The sequence below is a fragment of the Otolemur garnettii genome, unplaced genomic scaffold (assembly GCF_000181295.1).
Source record: "Otolemur garnettii isolate 467f Iridium unplaced genomic scaffold, OtoGar3 scaffold00149, whole genome shotgun sequence".
Taxonomy (NCBI): domain Eukaryota; kingdom Metazoa; phylum Chordata; class Mammalia; order Primates; family Galagidae; genus Otolemur; species Otolemur garnettii.
The window spans coordinates 352,318-369,818 of record NW_003852544.1 but is presented as its reverse complement, the minus strand read 5'-3'; the positions used below and the strand labels follow the sequence as shown (position 1 = coordinate 369,818).

General features: G+C 44.3%; 1 protein-coding gene across 1 annotated transcript in view; it reads right to left on the bottom strand.

Annotated features, from left to right (window-relative positions):
• Positions 1-17,501, bottom strand: part of DYNC1H1 (dynein cytoplasmic 1 heavy chain 1) — a 92,483-nt gene that overhangs the window by 31,490 nt on the left and 43,492 nt on the right. The window contains exons 27-42 of the mRNA XM_003799319.3: positions 17,007-17,289; positions 16,709-16,809; positions 14,237-14,396; positions 11,186-11,429; positions 10,564-10,747; positions 10,070-10,282; positions 8,437-8,675; positions 8,080-8,236; positions 5,707-5,934; positions 4,749-4,979; positions 4,355-4,495; positions 3,844-4,077; positions 3,548-3,754; positions 3,341-3,462; positions 2,399-2,564; positions 790-953 (exon numbers count right to left, since the gene is read on the bottom strand). Coding sequence (XP_003799367.1) covers positions 790-953; positions 2,399-2,564; positions 3,341-3,462; positions 3,548-3,754; positions 3,844-4,077; positions 4,355-4,495; positions 4,749-4,979; positions 5,707-5,934; positions 8,080-8,236; positions 8,437-8,675; positions 10,070-10,282; positions 10,564-10,747; positions 11,186-11,429; positions 14,237-14,396; positions 16,709-16,809; positions 17,007-17,289 — 3,074 coding nt within the window. The remainder of the gene's footprint in view (positions 1-789; positions 954-2,398; positions 2,565-3,340; positions 3,463-3,547; positions 3,755-3,843; positions 4,078-4,354; positions 4,496-4,748; positions 4,980-5,706; positions 5,935-8,079; positions 8,237-8,436; positions 8,676-10,069; positions 10,283-10,563; positions 10,748-11,185; positions 11,430-14,236; positions 14,397-16,708; positions 16,810-17,006; positions 17,290-17,501) is intronic.

The following is a 17,501-nucleotide window of genomic DNA, read 5'->3' as shown; positions in this document are numbered from 1 at the left end:
CTTGAGGCTCCGTCTCAAAAAAAAAAAAAAAAATACAATGAAGGACTATAATACTAAAATAGGTGAAATTAAATATATAAGAAAAATGAAAAATTAATAATTTACTGTAAAACAAAGAGTGTACTGAACTATGAAGAATGTAAGAAAAGATATTAATTTTAAAAAGGTCAATTAATCTTGGAGATTCCTTGAGAAGTAAAGACTCTGTTGTTTACTGTGAGACTGTGATTAAAACCACAAAACCTTCCAGCGATGCTGATCATTTGGCCACCACTAATTCCTTCCCCTAAGGATTTGTCACTTAAGTAGAAAACTCAAACCTTGCAAGGCAAGAATTGATGCAAGTGGCCAACAAAATAAAAAACCAGTGTCCCAGAGATACAGCTGCAAACCCTGTGATGAGAATACAGACTGAAAATAAGGAAGAGGAATGGTGGTTATGGAAACCACACACTAATTGTTGGACAGTATCTTCATTCACTAGTGAATTGTGTTCTGATGAGGCTGTGACAGGTTGTTACCTTGTGTTGTCCTACTAGATAGTAAAGAGCCACACCTACGGAACCAGACAGTGGTGGCCATTTCCAGCACACTGCAGCCCTGTCATATTGGGGGTGGCTGTGATGAATGTCAAGACGCAAGGCTGCCTCACTGCCTCCACTACCTTCTACTACCAGCCTGGCCTGGCTCAAATCTGGGCAGCCCAGACTTGCACAGATCCTAGTTTAGAGTTTGTAAGATCTCAAAGTAGGAAAGAATGCAACTAAATGGATCCTTGGCTTCTCTTACCTATCTTGGAAGAGGCGGAGGGCTTCATGTGCCCAAATCCGAATGAGGCCTTCAACAGGCAGAGTCTCCAGGGGTCTCAGTGCTTCAAAGATCCCTCTTACCCACCTAGTCATTTCACGGGGTGAATAGATATAGTGGGGTTGTGTATCCTGAGTGAATCTCTCCTGCAGGAAAGGGAAAAGTAGAAGTTACATGTAAATATTTTACAACATAGAAAAGTGGTTAGGAGGTAAAATGCTGTAAAACATTTTTATATTAAAGAGTCTAGACCCTGGAATATTTAAAGAAGAATTAGTAAAACAATGTTGGGTCTGGACACAGTGGCTCATGCCTATAATCCCAGCACTTTGGGAAGTTGAGGTGGGAGGATCACAGGCAACAGTGATCTGGGCAACACAGTGGACCTTGCCTCTACAAAAATTAAAAAGAAAAGTTAGGCCGGGTGTGGCGGCTCAAGCCTGTAATCTCAGCACTTGGGAGGCCGAGGTGGGTGGATTGTCTGAGCTCATAGGTTCGAGACCCGCCTGAGCAAGAGCGAGACCTCATCTCTAAAAACAGCTGGGCGTTGTGGCGGGTACCTGTCATCCCAGCTACTTGGGAGGCTGAGGCAAGAGACTTGCTTAAGCCCAAGAGTTTGAGGTTGCTGTGAGCTGTGAGGCCATTGCACTCTACTGAGGGCTACAAAGCGAGACTCTGTTTCAAAAAAAGAAAGAAAGAAAGAAAAAGAAAAATTAGCCATAAGTGGTGGCCCATGCCTGTAGACCTGACTACCTGGGAGGCTGAGGCAGGAAAGATCACCTGAGCCCAGGAGTTTGAGGTTGCAGTGAGCTATGATTGACACTGCACTCCAGGTTAGGTGACAGAGCAAGACTTTTTCTCAACAAAACAAAACAAAAATTAGAAAAACTGCCTAGAATAGAGTTAAAGCCAAGTTGTTCATTTTATACTGAAATAAATTTTATTTAAAGATTTAAATGTTTAAAACAATGAAACTACAAAAAAATCCTCTGAAAATACTGAAAAGACAATTAAATACTGGGAAAGAAATTTGCAATCTATGAAAGGCAAATTCTTACAAAGAGCACAGCAGATGTATCAAAAGAAAAAGTGGAATTTTTTCTCAGTAAAAGGGCTAACAGGAGAGGTTTAACACAGCAATGCAAATCAAAACTATGGGAACCACTTCTCATCTAATGGGCGTAGATTTTTTTTTAATGAGTACTTCTTAAATGTTGATTTGAGATTCTAGGAAAGGAGGTACTGGTTGGTGTGGGTATGTCTGGTCCAAGCACACCAAGAGGAATTTGGCAAATATGTAGCAATTATATATGTTGCACAAGAATGTACACTTGATATGTGAAAAGTGAACACATCGTTTCAGAAACTGTGTAACATAGTCCTATTTTTATAATATATGTATAAGATCATAGAATAGGAAGAGCAATAAGCGTGTGAGTTGCTATAGTACCTAGTAGACAAATGATTTTGATAAGAGACCTTCGAGAAAAGTCTCTTAGTTCAAGAGCTCTGAAGATAGCCCAATCTTTCAACTGAGTGCTTCAATTACTAGGGGAAAACAATTTCTGCAGTCGTAATGAAGTCTGTGTACCTGAGACATGGTATAGAACTCCACCATGGCAGCAGTGAGTGGCTCTGCATATGTCCGGAGGGATGGAATGAGCCTCAGCATGGCTCGGTTGAAGGTGCCATAGATCTGTGTTAGGGAGGCAGGTCCTGGGTAATCCACATACACGACAGGAACATGACGCAAGAACCTGTGCACAGACAGCCCAGCTCAGTAACTCTTCTCTAACAGTGGCTCCAGGAAGGGGCAGCGTGCCTGTACAGTCACTCTGGCCTGGGCTCTAATTGGAGGTCATTTCCTAACACCCAGACTTGACATCAAGATTAACTGAGATCACAACATACTACTCAGGCTTGTGTTCAGATACACAACAGAAGACTCAAAATACTTGAAAAAGAATGAGATGAGACAACTGGCAAAGCTGAGACAATAGGCTAGGCATGGTGGCTCACACTGATAATCCTAGCATTTTGAGAGCCCCATGTGGGAGGATCACTTGAGGCCAGGCTGGGCAACAAAATACTTTAAAAAATTAATTGGGAGTGGTGGTGTGTGCCTGTAGTTCCAACTACTTGGGAAGCTGAAGCCAGAAAACTGCTTGAGCCCAACAGTTCCAGGTTACAGTGAGTTGTGACTGCACCACTACACTCCAGCCTGCTGAGTGACAATAGAAGACCCTGTCTATTTAAAAAAAAAAAAGTAGGAAAATAAGTTAGGCTTATTTCAACTTTATCTTGGCCCTACAGATGGGTCTGGAGGTATTCATTACTACACAAAAGGTCAATGCTTTTAATGTGTTTTCCTATTATTACAGCACAATAAGTAGCCCAGGGATAACCCTAAAATCAGCAGTATTTTGGTAACGTTATAATTAAAACAAGTTTTTGTTGTGCTATAATATAAGTACAACAGTCCTAGAACTGAGTGTGTGTGAGTGAAGCCAGGAGTCTACAGAGTGGCATTTACCTGTGTGAGAGGGGTTTCCTTCCAGGGTCAGTGGGGGGATTACAGGCCCCAACAAACTGGATTCTCTCCAGCTTTACCCATGTTTGATCTGAGGTACGGTAAAAGCCTCCATGCTCCACCATCTAAAGGAAAAGACATGTAACATGTTAGGAGCAAAATACAAATAAGAAACATGGGGGAGGAGGGACCTGCTGGATATAAACAAACCTGTCTGATGAAGGATATGACCCTCTGTGTTCCATACTTGTCCATATCTGGCAAGTTGATTTCATCACAGAACAATACTAGCCACTTTCCAAGCTGAACAGGAGCCAAAACAACTCCATTGGGTGTGCGCCTGTACTCACAATAGTGATCAAAAGTCTTCAGAAGGAGCTCTGGGGTAGTAGCACTTGAGAAGTTAAGACCCACCACCTTTGGAAGGGAAGATACAAAATAAAGTTTTAAGACAAATCCCTTATTTCAATGCCTAAAGGTCTGTGTCCACCTCCCAGCCTCTTTACCTCCATGTCAGGCAAGGCCCGGAGGGCACTGAAGAGTGTCATGGTCTTGCCAGACCCAGGAGGGCCACATAAGACCAATGGCTTATGTTCAGCCAGCCAAGTGTACAAGAGGGCTTCATGGCGGACTGTGTCCAGAGTTGGCACAACGACATCAGGGGCTGCCACCTTGTGTGTCTCCACTTCAATCTGAGGCACCTTGGCTTGCCATGGAGACCATTCCCCACTGATGGACACCTATACACGGAAAAGGAGGCACAGGTCATTCAGGGGCCCAAACATCTCCTTTCTTACAAGAGTTGCTCACTTTAACACAAATCAGAACTTTCAAACTAAGGATGGATAGGTTAAGTTAATCTGCATTCCTTGTTATCATATAAAGCTTAAAGCATAAAATCTTTATGAAATGAAGAGACAAAGTGAAAGTCCAAAGACAAAGTCAGGCTGCCCCAGAATTAACTAGACCAACATGGCAAGTATCAAGAAATAAAGGCCGCAATACACACACACTTACTTCATAGTCAATAATTGGTATGTTGGGGGCAGTGGGCAGTGGTACAGTCGTGATTCTTCTGATGTATTCACCCAACTCTGCTCTCATTTTTAGCCGGCTGTCTCCAGACAAGGACCAGAGTATGGCATAAACCAGATATCGCTATTAAAAGAGAAATTAAAGTTTCATTTTTACAAAATTTCAACAGAAGACACAACCTGACAGTGTTAACCTGGAAGACAGTGGTTTCAGTATTCTTGGATCACAGACATCCTCCACACGTTTTCCCAGACCCTCACAAAAGCTTGACCCTTGTCCAGGAAAGAGAACATGCCCATGTGGTCATGATGTTGGAGGGTCATAGACGCCCCAAGGCCACATGTGGGACCACCTTAGTCGTGAGCCCTGTGCTGACCTGAATGTAGCGCTCCAGCTGCTCGATCTGCATGGGAAAGTCAGGGTGGTTGGCGTTGTATTGTGCAACATTGCGGCAGGCCTGATGTAGCATGGAGAAGAGAGAGCCCAGGCAGCGCAGGCGTGTCAGGTCCATGATGTGCTCTAGCTGGAAGGCGTGCTCAAGGGCCTTTGTGACCAGGCCGTTGGACGTGAAGTATGGCTGCATGATTGTTGCTGCATCTCTTTGGATCTAGAAAAGGGAATTAAGTGGTGCTTAACTATTATTTCAAAAAGCTGAGAGAGTTTTACCCATTTTAATCTATCCCTGGGAGAAGATCATGTGACCTCAGAAAAATTATTATTATTTTTTAAAAAGACAGAGGCTCACTCTGTCACCCTGAGCAGAGTGCAGTGTCATCATAGCTCACTGCAACCTTCTGCCTCAGCCTTGCTCAGCTAATTATTCTATTTTTAGCAGAGACAGGGTCTTGAACTCCTGAACTCTAGCAATTGTCCCTCCTCAGCTTCCTAGAGTGCTAGAATTATAGGCATGAGCCACTGCACCTTGTGTGGAAAAATAATTTTGGATGACGCTTCAACAACTAACCCTCATTCCTTCACCCTGGTGATTCCCTAAACCTCTGCTTTCTAGGAACTTTGGTTTTTATCACTGAACATGGAAAAGGATAATTTTTCATCACTTTGCAGAGAAAAAATAATGAAAAGGATTCTTTATATTTTCCCATATGTGTCTTTTAACTTTTGCAGCAGCTGTAGCTGAGCTTCTTTAGAGGCTTATAGACAACACCACTGATTATACAGAACCCTGTCCAGTGTCCAGTTGGACCACACAAGTGGTGACTGACCACTTACGGGACAGCACTATGCCACTCATATTTTTATGGAATGGAACAGTCTAACTGCACTGCATCTAAACAGAGACTGGTGTGTTCTGCTTGGGGGTGCAGCCCTGGTACCTGCAGCATTGGGGACGCAGCCTCTTCGCCCTCATCCTCTTTGCCCTTGCGCCGCCGCTGTGCCTCATCCTCCCCCTCGTCCAGTGGGATGCTGCGCAGCCGGGCCAGGAAGTTGTTGAAGATCATGTCCGTGCTCAGCACATCCTCACTGAACCAGACCATGCCACAGCGTGACACTGTGGCCAAGGTTGCATATTTCAAGTCCTGCACTTCAAACATTATTCGCACCTCAAAAGAAAACACGAAGATACTTAATGAAGTAGTTCTGGTAGAAACATGGATAGTAAAATTCTTTTACCTATATACATACTGAAAGGGTGATTAAGTGTTTAATTTTCATGCACTTCACTTACATTAAAAATCTGTGTCTACCATCTATAGTTTACTTCACTACAATTTCTATTACCCTCTCTCACAAGAATCTGGGCAGGAAAACTGTGTGTGGTAAGGAGAAAAGCAGGTCAGACCATGAAGTTTCACATTCCCACACTGAGAAGAGCTCTTGGAGGATGGAAGCAACAGTGTCTTCCAAAGGTGACATTAGCAGGGAACATGTACTGGGTGCTTCTCACAGGGTAGGTATGTTCTAATGTTTCACGTGCCTGGACTCACTCAGGTCTCACCACAATGGGCATGCTGTTATCTCCATTTCACAGGTGGTGGCAGTAAACTACTGCTAGTAAGTGCTAGGGCAGAGGTTCAGACCAGGTGTTGGATCCCAAAGCCTTAATCTTGGTGCTCTAATTGCTACACAAGGCAATCGATTCCATGTGACAAAAGTTAGAATGTAATGGATAATCAGCTATGAAAAAAGAACTTGATGAGTCTGGGTAAGTGCACTTTCCAGACAGTACTAAGAATACACAGCTGGTTTCTGAAAGCAATGATAAATACCAATTATCACCCTTCATGATAAAGGCTCTTGTTTATTACTTGCTCAGGCCAAAAAGCTTGCTGTCATCTTTTCCCTCATACCCACATCTAGTCAGTTCATCAGCAAATCCCATCAACACAACTTTTATTTTATTTTTATTTATTTATTTTTCAGAGACAGAGTCTCACTTTATCATCCTCGGTCGAGTGCTGTGGTATCATACCTCACAGCAACCTTCAACTCCTGGGCTTAGGCGATTCCCTTGCCTCAGCCTCTCGAGTAGCTGGGACTACAGGCATCCGCCACAATGCCTGGCTACTTTGTTTTGTTGCAGTTTGGCCAGGGCCAGCTTTGAGCCCACCACCCTCGGTATATGGGGCTGGCGCCCTACCCACTGAGCCAAAGGTGCCGCCCAACAGAACCTTTAAACTGCAATCACAATCATCCATTTCTCAGTACCTGTGCTGCTGCTGGTCTCCCACCCCAGCCCCATTGCTGGCCTCCTTGCTTCCACCCTACCCTCTTCCTTCTCTAACCTAGAGCCAGAGGGATTTTTGTGGACAGAAATCAGGGTATGTCACTCCTATCTGAGATTCTCCTATGGCTTGAGCTCACGCAGTGTACACAGTCCAGCCCTCACAGTGACCTCCAGAGGCCCGGACCTGGCCCCTTCCTCTCTGGTCTCACCCTCAACTTTTTATCTCCAGTTCTCTCCACTCCAGCCAACTGCCCCCTGCTCTCCTCATGCATACCAGGCACCATTTTCCCTACTCCTGCTGTTTGTTCCTTTGCCTGGAATACTCATGAGCCCCCGGGCTTGCTCCTTAGCTCCCTCAAGTCTCCGCTCAAACCACCTCAGGGAAGCCCTTCCCTTCCGGAATCCCAACCCCTACCCCTCACCAACACCTGATAGCTTTCTTCCAGGTTATTTTTCCCTCCTAAGCACTAATCAGTTTTACCATCTTGCACATCAGACTGTAAATAAGCCCCACCGAGGGCAAGGGACTTGTCTATTTTGTTGGCCTATTGTTGTGTTCTCAGCTTCTAGAACAGGGTCTGGCTGAATGCAAATCCACACCAGGCCTGGCCATGCCTACTGGTCTATTAGGTGGCGTGCTCAGGCACCTGTATCAGTGGAAAGTCTTGAAAGCTCCATTCTAAAGTCTTCATTTTGCCAGCTCCTAGATGAATAGTAACTCAGGAAATCCTAACTACAATCCCACGTCACAGGGTTACAGGAAGGGTTAACTGATAATTATGGTGTGTGCTTAACACTCAGCGAATGACAGAAAGCCTAATGGATAATAAAACCTATTCAAGTATTTCGTATTAGCAATGGGAATGTAAAAAAAAAATCTAGTAGCTGAGATTCTACCTGAGAGTTACAGCTGACTGCTACAATATGGATGCTCTTTCCAGACCTCCACTTTGCTAGCATATGAATATTAGTTGACTAGAACAGAACATTTAACCCCCCAGGAACAAAGTTAGGCATTTACATTGGGTGGAAGGCTGAGGCGCTCTCCATTGGGTAGAGTCAGGAGCTTGTTGTCATCCAACACAGAGTTCAAATTCTCAACCCACTCAGGATCCACATCACCATCAAAGACAATCCACTGGCGCTTCTGCAGCTCGCCTCTCACGTTGTCTATAATCCTGGTTTGGAAGAATTTTAAAACAACTATCAACTAAATCAAGGTTTTAAAATTAAAAAATGTTCACCCTAAAAAGGTTTCTGAACTGACCTCTAACTTGTTTAGATATTGGTTAGAAAAATAACATGTCCTGCTCTTGTGAGAATAGAGTGCCTAGGCCCCATGGTCAGTAGAATGCAAACACTCATCAAAGCAACATACTTTCTCAGCACATGTGTGAAGAGCCCATCTGTCCATTCCCTGGTGTTGGGGTCCAGTGTTCCGTAGAGATGGTCTTTGCTGATGGCTTTGGGGTCGATGATATGGGCAACCCCTTCTACACCCTCAAGCCTCTCCAAAGCCTTCAAAAGGACGCGCCAGGCCATGCTCTTCCCACTTCCTGAGGGCCCCACCATCATTAGGCCATGATTGATCTGGGTGATTTGATAGAGCTGGAGAACCTGCAGGGTGCAACAGACCAACAAAGTGACCATTTCAGAGAAAGAATGAGAAGGCTCTTTAGCTACATCTTGTGATGAGGAGAAAAAGAAATATGTTCTATGGAGCCATACAGGTAAATACTGTAATTCTCCAACTGGAGGGACATTATATAGGCCACGCCTAAAACAAAAATCTCTAAACTGTGGGGAGTTCTTCAATAAGTCAGGAAAGCTAGAGCCAGTGGAGCAGAAAATAGCTACTGAGCAGCCTCAGTAAGGACACATTAGGGTTGGGTGCTGCGGCTCACACCTGTGATTCTAGCAGCACTCTGTGAGGCCATGGCAGGTAGATTGCTTGAGCTCAGGAGTCCGAAACTAGCCTGAATCAAAGTGAGACCCCCATCTCTAAAAATAGCCTGGCATTGTGGTGGGCACCTGTAGTCCCAGATACCTGGGAGGCTGAGGCAAGAGAATCATTTGAGCTCAAGAGTTTGAGGTTGCTGTGAGCTATGATGCCACTGCAATCTACTGAGGGTAATAAAGTGAGACTCTGCTCCAAAAAAAAAAAGGAAAAAGACACATCAGGGGTGGTGCCTGTGGCTCAATGGTGTAAGGCGCCAGCCCCATATGCCAGAGGTGGCGGGTTCAAACCTAGCCCTGGCCAAAAACTGCAAAAAAAAAGTCATATTAGATCCCTCCAAGGACAAGAGGAGACTAAATGGGACACAGTTCGTATAAATAATAAATTTTCTTTTTTTTTTTTGAGACAGAGCCTCAAACTGTCGCCCTGGGTAGAGTGCTGTGGCATGAGAGCTCACAGCAACCTCCAACTCCTGGGCTCAAGCGATTCTCCTACCTCTACTTCCCCAGTAGCTGGGACCACAGGCGCCCACCACAACGCCTGGCTATTTTTTGGTTGCAGCCATCATTGTTTGGCGGGCCCGGGCTGGATTCGAAACCGCCAGGCTCTGGTGTATATGGCTGGCGCCTCAGCTGCTTGAGCCACAGGCGCCGAGCCATAATAAATTTTCTTAAATGAATCACATAGAGAAAGGAAAGAAACCGATATAAAATATAAACCATATACTTACTGTCAATTTAGATTGTTAATCTATGGTATTGGAAAGTCTTGTAAGCAGAGGTTTTACCAGCATAAACCAAGTCCACTATAACCTTGTCCCTAGTCAGCATTTATCATCTCTACTATGTAAGTAAAAATTTTAGCTAAGTTTTGCTACCTCTACCTTTAAATAAAGGAAAGATTAGCCTAGGCTTTGAGCAAATCTTCATGAGCCACATTATGCAGCCCTGGCCTTTGTGGACAAAGTTTCATAAAATAGCCCATAGCTATCTTTACTGAACATGAATGCCAGCAGGGTCTATGAGGGAAGCAGCTAAAAGAACGATCCAGTTACCTTTTCAACCCACATTCCACCAACTTCTTCTCCATCACCATATGTCAAGTACATCTCTTGACATACTTTTTTCAGCTCTTCTCGAAGGGCAGTCATCTCACCCCGGTGATACTGGACTCCAGGGAACACATCTGACAGGAGGCTGAAGAGCAGTGGGATGTCCTCTGCCACCAGCTTTGGCACCATTGTCTCACAGACACTCTGTATGAGAATCTACAGGGGAGAGGACTGAGCTGCAGGAGGTGGAGCCCAGCTCACAAACTTCCTGCCCCATTTCCAGGAGGCATGATCAGTAACTGCTAGTGAACAAGAATGTGTGATCCACCACTCGCCCACATCCGTGCACGTGACTTACTGGGTTACTATCAGTTTCTTCTAGTCACCTCAGGACACATAAACACAATGAGAACGCACACAGATGGCATGACTTCATTGTTGAAAGGTAAACTTAAGTAATGTGAAAGGTCTGAAAGATCAAAGGAATATATACAAACCTCTTGTTCAGGGAGATTTTCAGCAATTTCTCCTTCATCAACTGCTTCCCCTCGTTCTTCTTTCTCCCGCTTGATCTTCTGAATTCTCTCCCTCTTCACATTGCCTGCACTTACAAGTACACTCTTCAAAGCCCGAAGACCAAAGTCATAATGACTTTGAGAGGACAGCTGCTCATCACAAAGTCTAGAAAAGAAAAAAAAAAAGGTTTTCTTTTCTTTTGGTCACCCTCAGTAGAGTGCCGTGACGTCATAGCTCACAGCATCCTCAAAACTCTTGGGCTTGAGCAATCCTCTTGCCCAAGCCTCCCAAGTAGCTGGGACTACAGGCGCCTGCCACAATGCCCGGCTATTTTTAGAGATGGAATCTCCCTCTAGCTCAGGCTGGTCTCAAACTTGTGAGCTCAGGTAATCCATCCGTCTCAGCCTCCTTCCAGAGTACTGGTATTATAGACATGAGCCACCGCACCTGGCCAAAAAAGGTTTTCTTTAAAAATAAGGTGCTGTAAACAGCATCATCAAGAAATACGATGGGTATTTTGGAAGATGTATCATCATTACAATGAAAAATTTAAAGGTTAAATGGGCACATTTAACATATGCTACAAACAAAATTATTACTTACTTAAAGAAAGGGACAATTTTGTTGGCAAGCACTTCGGCAGTCCGGAAGCCCTGTGAGTACAGCATGACCTGGGCAATTAACTGCCGGTCAGGCTTGGTCATTGCCAAGCTCCGGAAGAGCTTCTTCAAGTTGTCAGGAAGGTTTGACCTGCCTGCGTAGCCAGGGTTCATGGTGATGAAGATGGCCATGTCTGGGCTCACTTTGACTTGTTTATTTAGCAGCTCACAAGTAATGGGGGCAGAGGCTGAAAATGAGACAATGGCATTAAAACTCAAGATGTTGGAAAAAACATCCTAAAATTTGTCTAAAATGATAGATAAAATACCTGTTCCCCTCTGGAGAACGGGAGTGAAGGTTTCCTGGAGGGGCTGCCCCATGGCCTTTCTAAAGGGCCCACCAGGCAGACCTAGTCTCAAAAACCTCATGTACATGAAATGTGTCAGAGATCAAGCTATCAGAACCAGGGGCCACTATTCTATTTGTGTAATACAACATTCACTCACTAGGGCAAGTCAGAAACAGAGATGCTGTCCAATAATGGTACAAAAATAAAATGAAGTGTGCCACATAGCTGGCTTAGATCATGAGAATCATCTTTTCCAGGAACAGCAAAAACCAAACCCAAAAGCCCTTCAACTAACTCCCACTGAACTACTTCAGAACAAAGTGTATTCATTCTATAAGAAAATACTTATTACAGACACAGATGCTACTTTCCTTGATACTCCTTTGGTTTTATTGAGGAAGCACAGGGAATTCTCTGAAGTAAGACAAATTACTACTATTATGGAATAAAAGGAAATAAAAGTAACAGTGTGCACACAAGACAGAATTTCACACCTATGCAACACTGACATATTTATTTCCTCCAGCACCTACTGCTGCCCCCCCTCACATGCCTGGGACTGGTTATTATACAAGGCAGAACAGCCCTTGGAGCCTCCCAGAAAAGCTATTCCTATTGTGACAGAGGGTTTCTTCCAAAAACCAGGTGTCAGAACACTCTGGCCACATCTGGCTGGAGAGGGTGGCTCTCTGATGATGCAGGAAGGAAAGCAGGTACTGAGGGCCCACACCAGCTGAAACCCTCACTACAAAGCAAAAGCTATGGAGGGCACAGAAGCATAAGGAAGTACAGGGTTTTGTGTAGTTTAGCAGTTCTCAACCTGTGGGTCACGACCCCTTCGTAACAATGAAAATACATTGTGGTATGAGGAAGGTTGAGAACTACTGGTCTAGCTGAAGAAGAACTGCACAGGCTGTTGGCTGTTCTAAGCATTAGGAACCTGCACAGTTCTGCCCTAGAATAAGGACTACAAATGCTGATGCAACATTTACCCTGGGCCTCTCTTATCTTTAGTCTTTTTTTTTTTTTCTTTTTTTGATACAGGGTCTCACTATGTTGCCCTTAGTAGAGAGCTGTGGCATCACAGCTCACAGCAACCTCAAAACTCTTGGGCTTAAGTGATTCTCTTGCCTCAGCCTCCCAAGTAGCTGGGACTACGGGCACCCTCCACAATACCCGGCTATTTTTTGTTGCAGTTGTCATTGTTGCCTCAGCTGACCTGGGCCAGTTTTGAACCCACCAGCCTTAGTGTATGTGGCTGGCGCCATAACCACTATAGCCATATCTTTAGTGTTTATTTTTTTTTTTAGAGACAGAGTCTCACTTTATCGCTCTCAGTAGAATGCCTAGGCGTTACTCAGCTCACAGCAACCTCCAACTCCTGGGCTTAGGTGATTCTCTTGCCTCAGCCTTCCAAGTAGCTGGGACTACAGGCGCCCAACACAATGCCTGGCTGTTTTTTTGTTGCGGTTTGGCCGGGGCCAAGTTTGAACCCACCACCCTGGGTATATGGGGCCGGTGCCCTACTTGCTGAGCCACAGGCACTGCCCTTATCTTTAGTGTTTAATCACAACTCAGTATACTGCCTAGAACAGGTAGTTCCTGTGAACTAAATTCTTGCTTTTTTTTTTTTTTTAAGACAGAGTCTCACTTTTGCTGGTGGTATAGTGTTGTGATGTCATAGCTCACAGCAACCTTAAACTCCTGGGCACACTCTTGGGCTTAAGTGATTCTCTTGCCTCAGCCTCCCAAGTAGCTGGAACTATAGGCACCTACTACAACACTAGGCTATTTTTAGACATGGGATCTCACTCTTGTTCAGGCTGGTCTTGAACCTGTGAGCTCAAGTTCACAAATGCTGATGCAACATTTACCCTGGGCCTCTTATCTTTAGTCTTTTACCACAACTCAGTACACAGCCTGCAACAGGGAGCTTCTGTGAGCTAAATCCTCAGTACATAACCCAGTATACTGAGTCATGGTTAAGGACTAAAGAGAAAGTACTAGGATTACAACCGTGGGCCACTGCACCCAGCCCTTTCTTTTTTTTTTGAAAGAGATTCACTCCATTGCCCATGCTAGAGTGGCATGGCATCATCATAGCTCATAGCTACCTCAAACTCCAAAGCTCAAGTGCCCTGTCTCAGCCTCCCAGGTAGCTGGGACTATAGGTACCCCCCACAATGCCCGGCTAATTTTTCTATTTTTAGTAGAGATAGGGTCTTGTTTTTGCTCAGGATGGTCTCAAACTACTGATCCTGCCACTTTGGCCTCTCAAGAGAGCTAGGATTATAGGCATCTGAGCCACTAAACCTGCCATTTCCCTCAAAAAGATAGAAAATTAGTTCATGGGCTGGGTGTAGTGGCTCCCATCTGTAATCCTAGCACTCAGGTTGATCACTTTAGCTCAAGAGTTCAAGACCAGCCTGAGCAGACTCTGTCTCTAAGAAATAGCTGGGTGTTGTGGCAGGCGCCTGTTGTTTCAGCTACTTGAGAGGTTGAGGCAAGATCTTCTTGAGCCCAGGGGGAGGTTGCTGTGAGATATGACACCATGGCACTCAACCCAGGGGCATAAAGTGACACTCTGTCTCAAAAAGAAAGAAAGAAAGAAAGAAAGAAAGAAAGAAAGAAAGAAAGAAAACAAGTTCATGATACAATCTGTCTACATTCTCTAAGTAATTTTTAAAGTGAAAAAGCAATCTTACTCTTGTCATAGTTGGGGTTAGAATGTTCACGTAGTGCTTCCTGTATGCACTGCACCTGCTGCGACACAGCTGAAAGCATCCGCTCCTCCAGGCGGTTAAACTCGTCAAAGCAGCCCCATGCACCCACCTGGCATAACCCCACAAAGATACGTCCCATTGCCTAAAATGGAGAGGAAAAAAGAAGCTAAAACCACTTGTTATGGACTAAATTGTATCCCCTCCTGCCCCAATTCTATGTTGACAGCCAAATGCTCCTAGGACTATATTTGGAGATAGAGACTATAACCGGGTAATTAAGGTTAAAGGAGGTCACAAGCATGGGGCCCTGATCCCATAGAACTGGTGCCCTTACAAGAATAAGAGAGACCCAGTGCTTTGTCTCTCCACATGTTCTCAGGAAAGGCTATGTGAGGGCAATGCAGGTTCTGCAACCAGGAAGAAAACCCCTACCAGAAATTGTACCCTGCTGGCACATTAATCTTCACTTCCCAGCCTCCAGGACTATAAGAAAATACTTCCCCCAGCCCCTGTTTTGTTTTGTTTTTTTGAGACACAGCCTCCAGCTGTCACCCTGGGTAGAGTGCTGTGGCATCACAGCTCACAGCAACCTCCAACTCCTGGACTCAAGCGATTATCCTGCCTCAGCCTCCTAAGTAGCTGGGACTATAGGCCACAATGCTCAGCTATTTTCTTTTGGTTGCAGCTGTCATTGTTGTTTGGTGGGCCTGGGCTGGATTTAAACCCACCAGCTCAGGTGTATATGGCTGGCTCCGAGTCCCAGCCCGTGTTTTTTGAGATAAGGTCTCACTCTGTCACCCAGGCTAGAGTATAGTGGCACGATCATAGCTCACTGTAGTCTTGGAATCCTGGCCTCACGCAATCCTCTTGCCTCAGCCCCCTGAGTAACTGGAACTATAGGCATGTGCCACCATGCCTGGCCTCAAGCAATCCCCCTGCCTAGCCTCCCAAGGTGCTAGGAGTACAGGCATGAGCCACCACACCTGGCTCAAGAAAATATATTTCTGTTCTTTAAGCCATGCAGCCTCTGCTACTACACTACAGTAGCCTGCAGAAAGACATCATGTGCCTCAGTGTTGGTTTTACAAGACTCCAATTTTGGCTTTGATCATTTTACCTTAGGCAAGTCATATTTTGTTTGAAACTCACATTTCCTCATCTTTGAAATGGGAACAATACCATTTACTTGCCAAAGGTCGCTATAATGGTTAAATCAGATTCACATGTCAGTGCCCAGGCACAGTTACTCCAGAAACAATAGCTATCACCATTATACAGATGTCATATAAATACCATTTTTCCTTCTATGCCAAAAAAATCAAATATAAAACTGCCATTTTATTATTTTTGTTGATTAAAAAAAAACAAAAAACCAAAAAAATACTCAAGAAAGAGGGGGAAAAAAACCCCAAAACTTCTTCCATAATATGTTTATTCCTAGACATAGGCATTAAGCATTTCTTTAAAATATTCTTTTTTTTTTTTTGAGACAGAGCCTCAAGCTGTCACCCTGGGTAGAGTGCCGTGACATCACAGCTCACAGCAACCTCCAATTCCTGGACTCAAGCGATTCTCCTGTCTCTGTCTCCCAAGTAGCTGGGACTACATGCGACTGCCACAATGCCCGGCTATTTTTTGGTTGTAGCCGTCGTTGTTTGGTGGGGCCACGCTGGATTCGAACCCACCAACTCAGGTATATGTGGCTGGAGCCTTAGCTGCTTGGGCCACAGGCACTGAGTTGATTTTCTTTTTTTTAAATAGAGATATGGCCTCGGTCTATCTCCAAGGTTGAAGCACAGTGGTATCATCAAAGTTCACTGCAAACTGGAACTACTAGGCTAAAGAGACCTCAGTCTCCCTAGTAGCTGGGACTACAAGCATGTACCACTGTGCCTAATTAGTTCCTTTTTTTTCTTTTTGCAGTTTTTGGCTGGGGGCTGGGTTTGAACCTGCCACCTCTGGCATATGGGGCCAGCACCCTACTCCTTTGAGCCACAGGCACTGCCCTTTTTTTTTTGAAACAGAGTCTCACTATGTCTTCCTTGGTAGAGTCCTGTGACATCAGAGATCACAGCAACCTTGATATTTTTGCTTTTTTGTAAAGATAGGGTCTTGCCATGTTACACAGGCTGGTCTCAAGTTCCTTGATCTCAAGCAATCCTCCTGCCTCATCCTCTCAAAGTACTAGGATTATAAGCATGAGCCATCACTTCCAACAAAATATTGATATTTTAGAAAAATGACAAATTATACTAAAGATTTAACTTTGCAAATATGAAATTAAAGTCAACTTCGAAGTACACGTGTTGGATGCCTCCAACAGTTCACAATAATGCCTGCAAGGACTTAGAAGGCCAGATAAACCATGCTAAGCTTGGATAAGTGCAAGCTTGATATTCCCAAGTGGCCCCTTAAAGTCAGTATATTTTAGGAAGAGCCCATAACACTTCTCACCTGGAAATCAAATGTTTCATCACAGTTGAAAACTAAAACAAACCGTCCAAGTTGATGGCCAAGGGCTTTGACAGACTCTGTTTTCCCAGTTCCAGCGGGCCCTATTAATTAAGGAAAGTAATTGAGTGTTTGAGTCCATTATCTAATTAAGAACATTAGCTTCAAAAGAACTCTGAAAAGCAACTACTTTAAAAATAAAAGTAAATTTAATACTGTGTAATATTTCAAATCATTAGCTTAATCTTTTTTGAGTTTTTATTACATGATTCCATTTATCTAAGTTTGTGGAGTATCTTACCAAATGGGGAACCCCCCAGCCTGGCCTCCAAAGCCTGTGTCATTGTCAAATAGCAGCGGTCGGTGAGAGGAGTCTGGACCAGCTTGTCCTGAACACCCAGGTACTCAAAGCCATAGTTAAATTTGGCATTTGCCATTTGAATTGATAATTGCTGTAACACATCAGTTTGCTTTGGGTCAAAGTAAAATCTCATCTGGCTGAGCCATTCAAAAGATTTGGCATTGTCAATCTTGCTTTTGATCAAGGACCTTGTAACATCTCTCTGGTGAACCAACTCTGTAATCTGAAGAAAGAGAATCACTTTAAAAGTTTATCAGAAGCTAAACCTATACGGTGTATTCTCTGGGTTCATGCACTGTTAAATTTTTTTTTTTTTTGGCTGCGGCTGGGCTTGAACCCACCACCTCTGGCATATGGGGCCAGTGCCTTACCCTTTTGAGCCACAGGTGCTGCCCATGCACTGTTAAATTTAAACTCAGATTCTTTTTTTTTTTT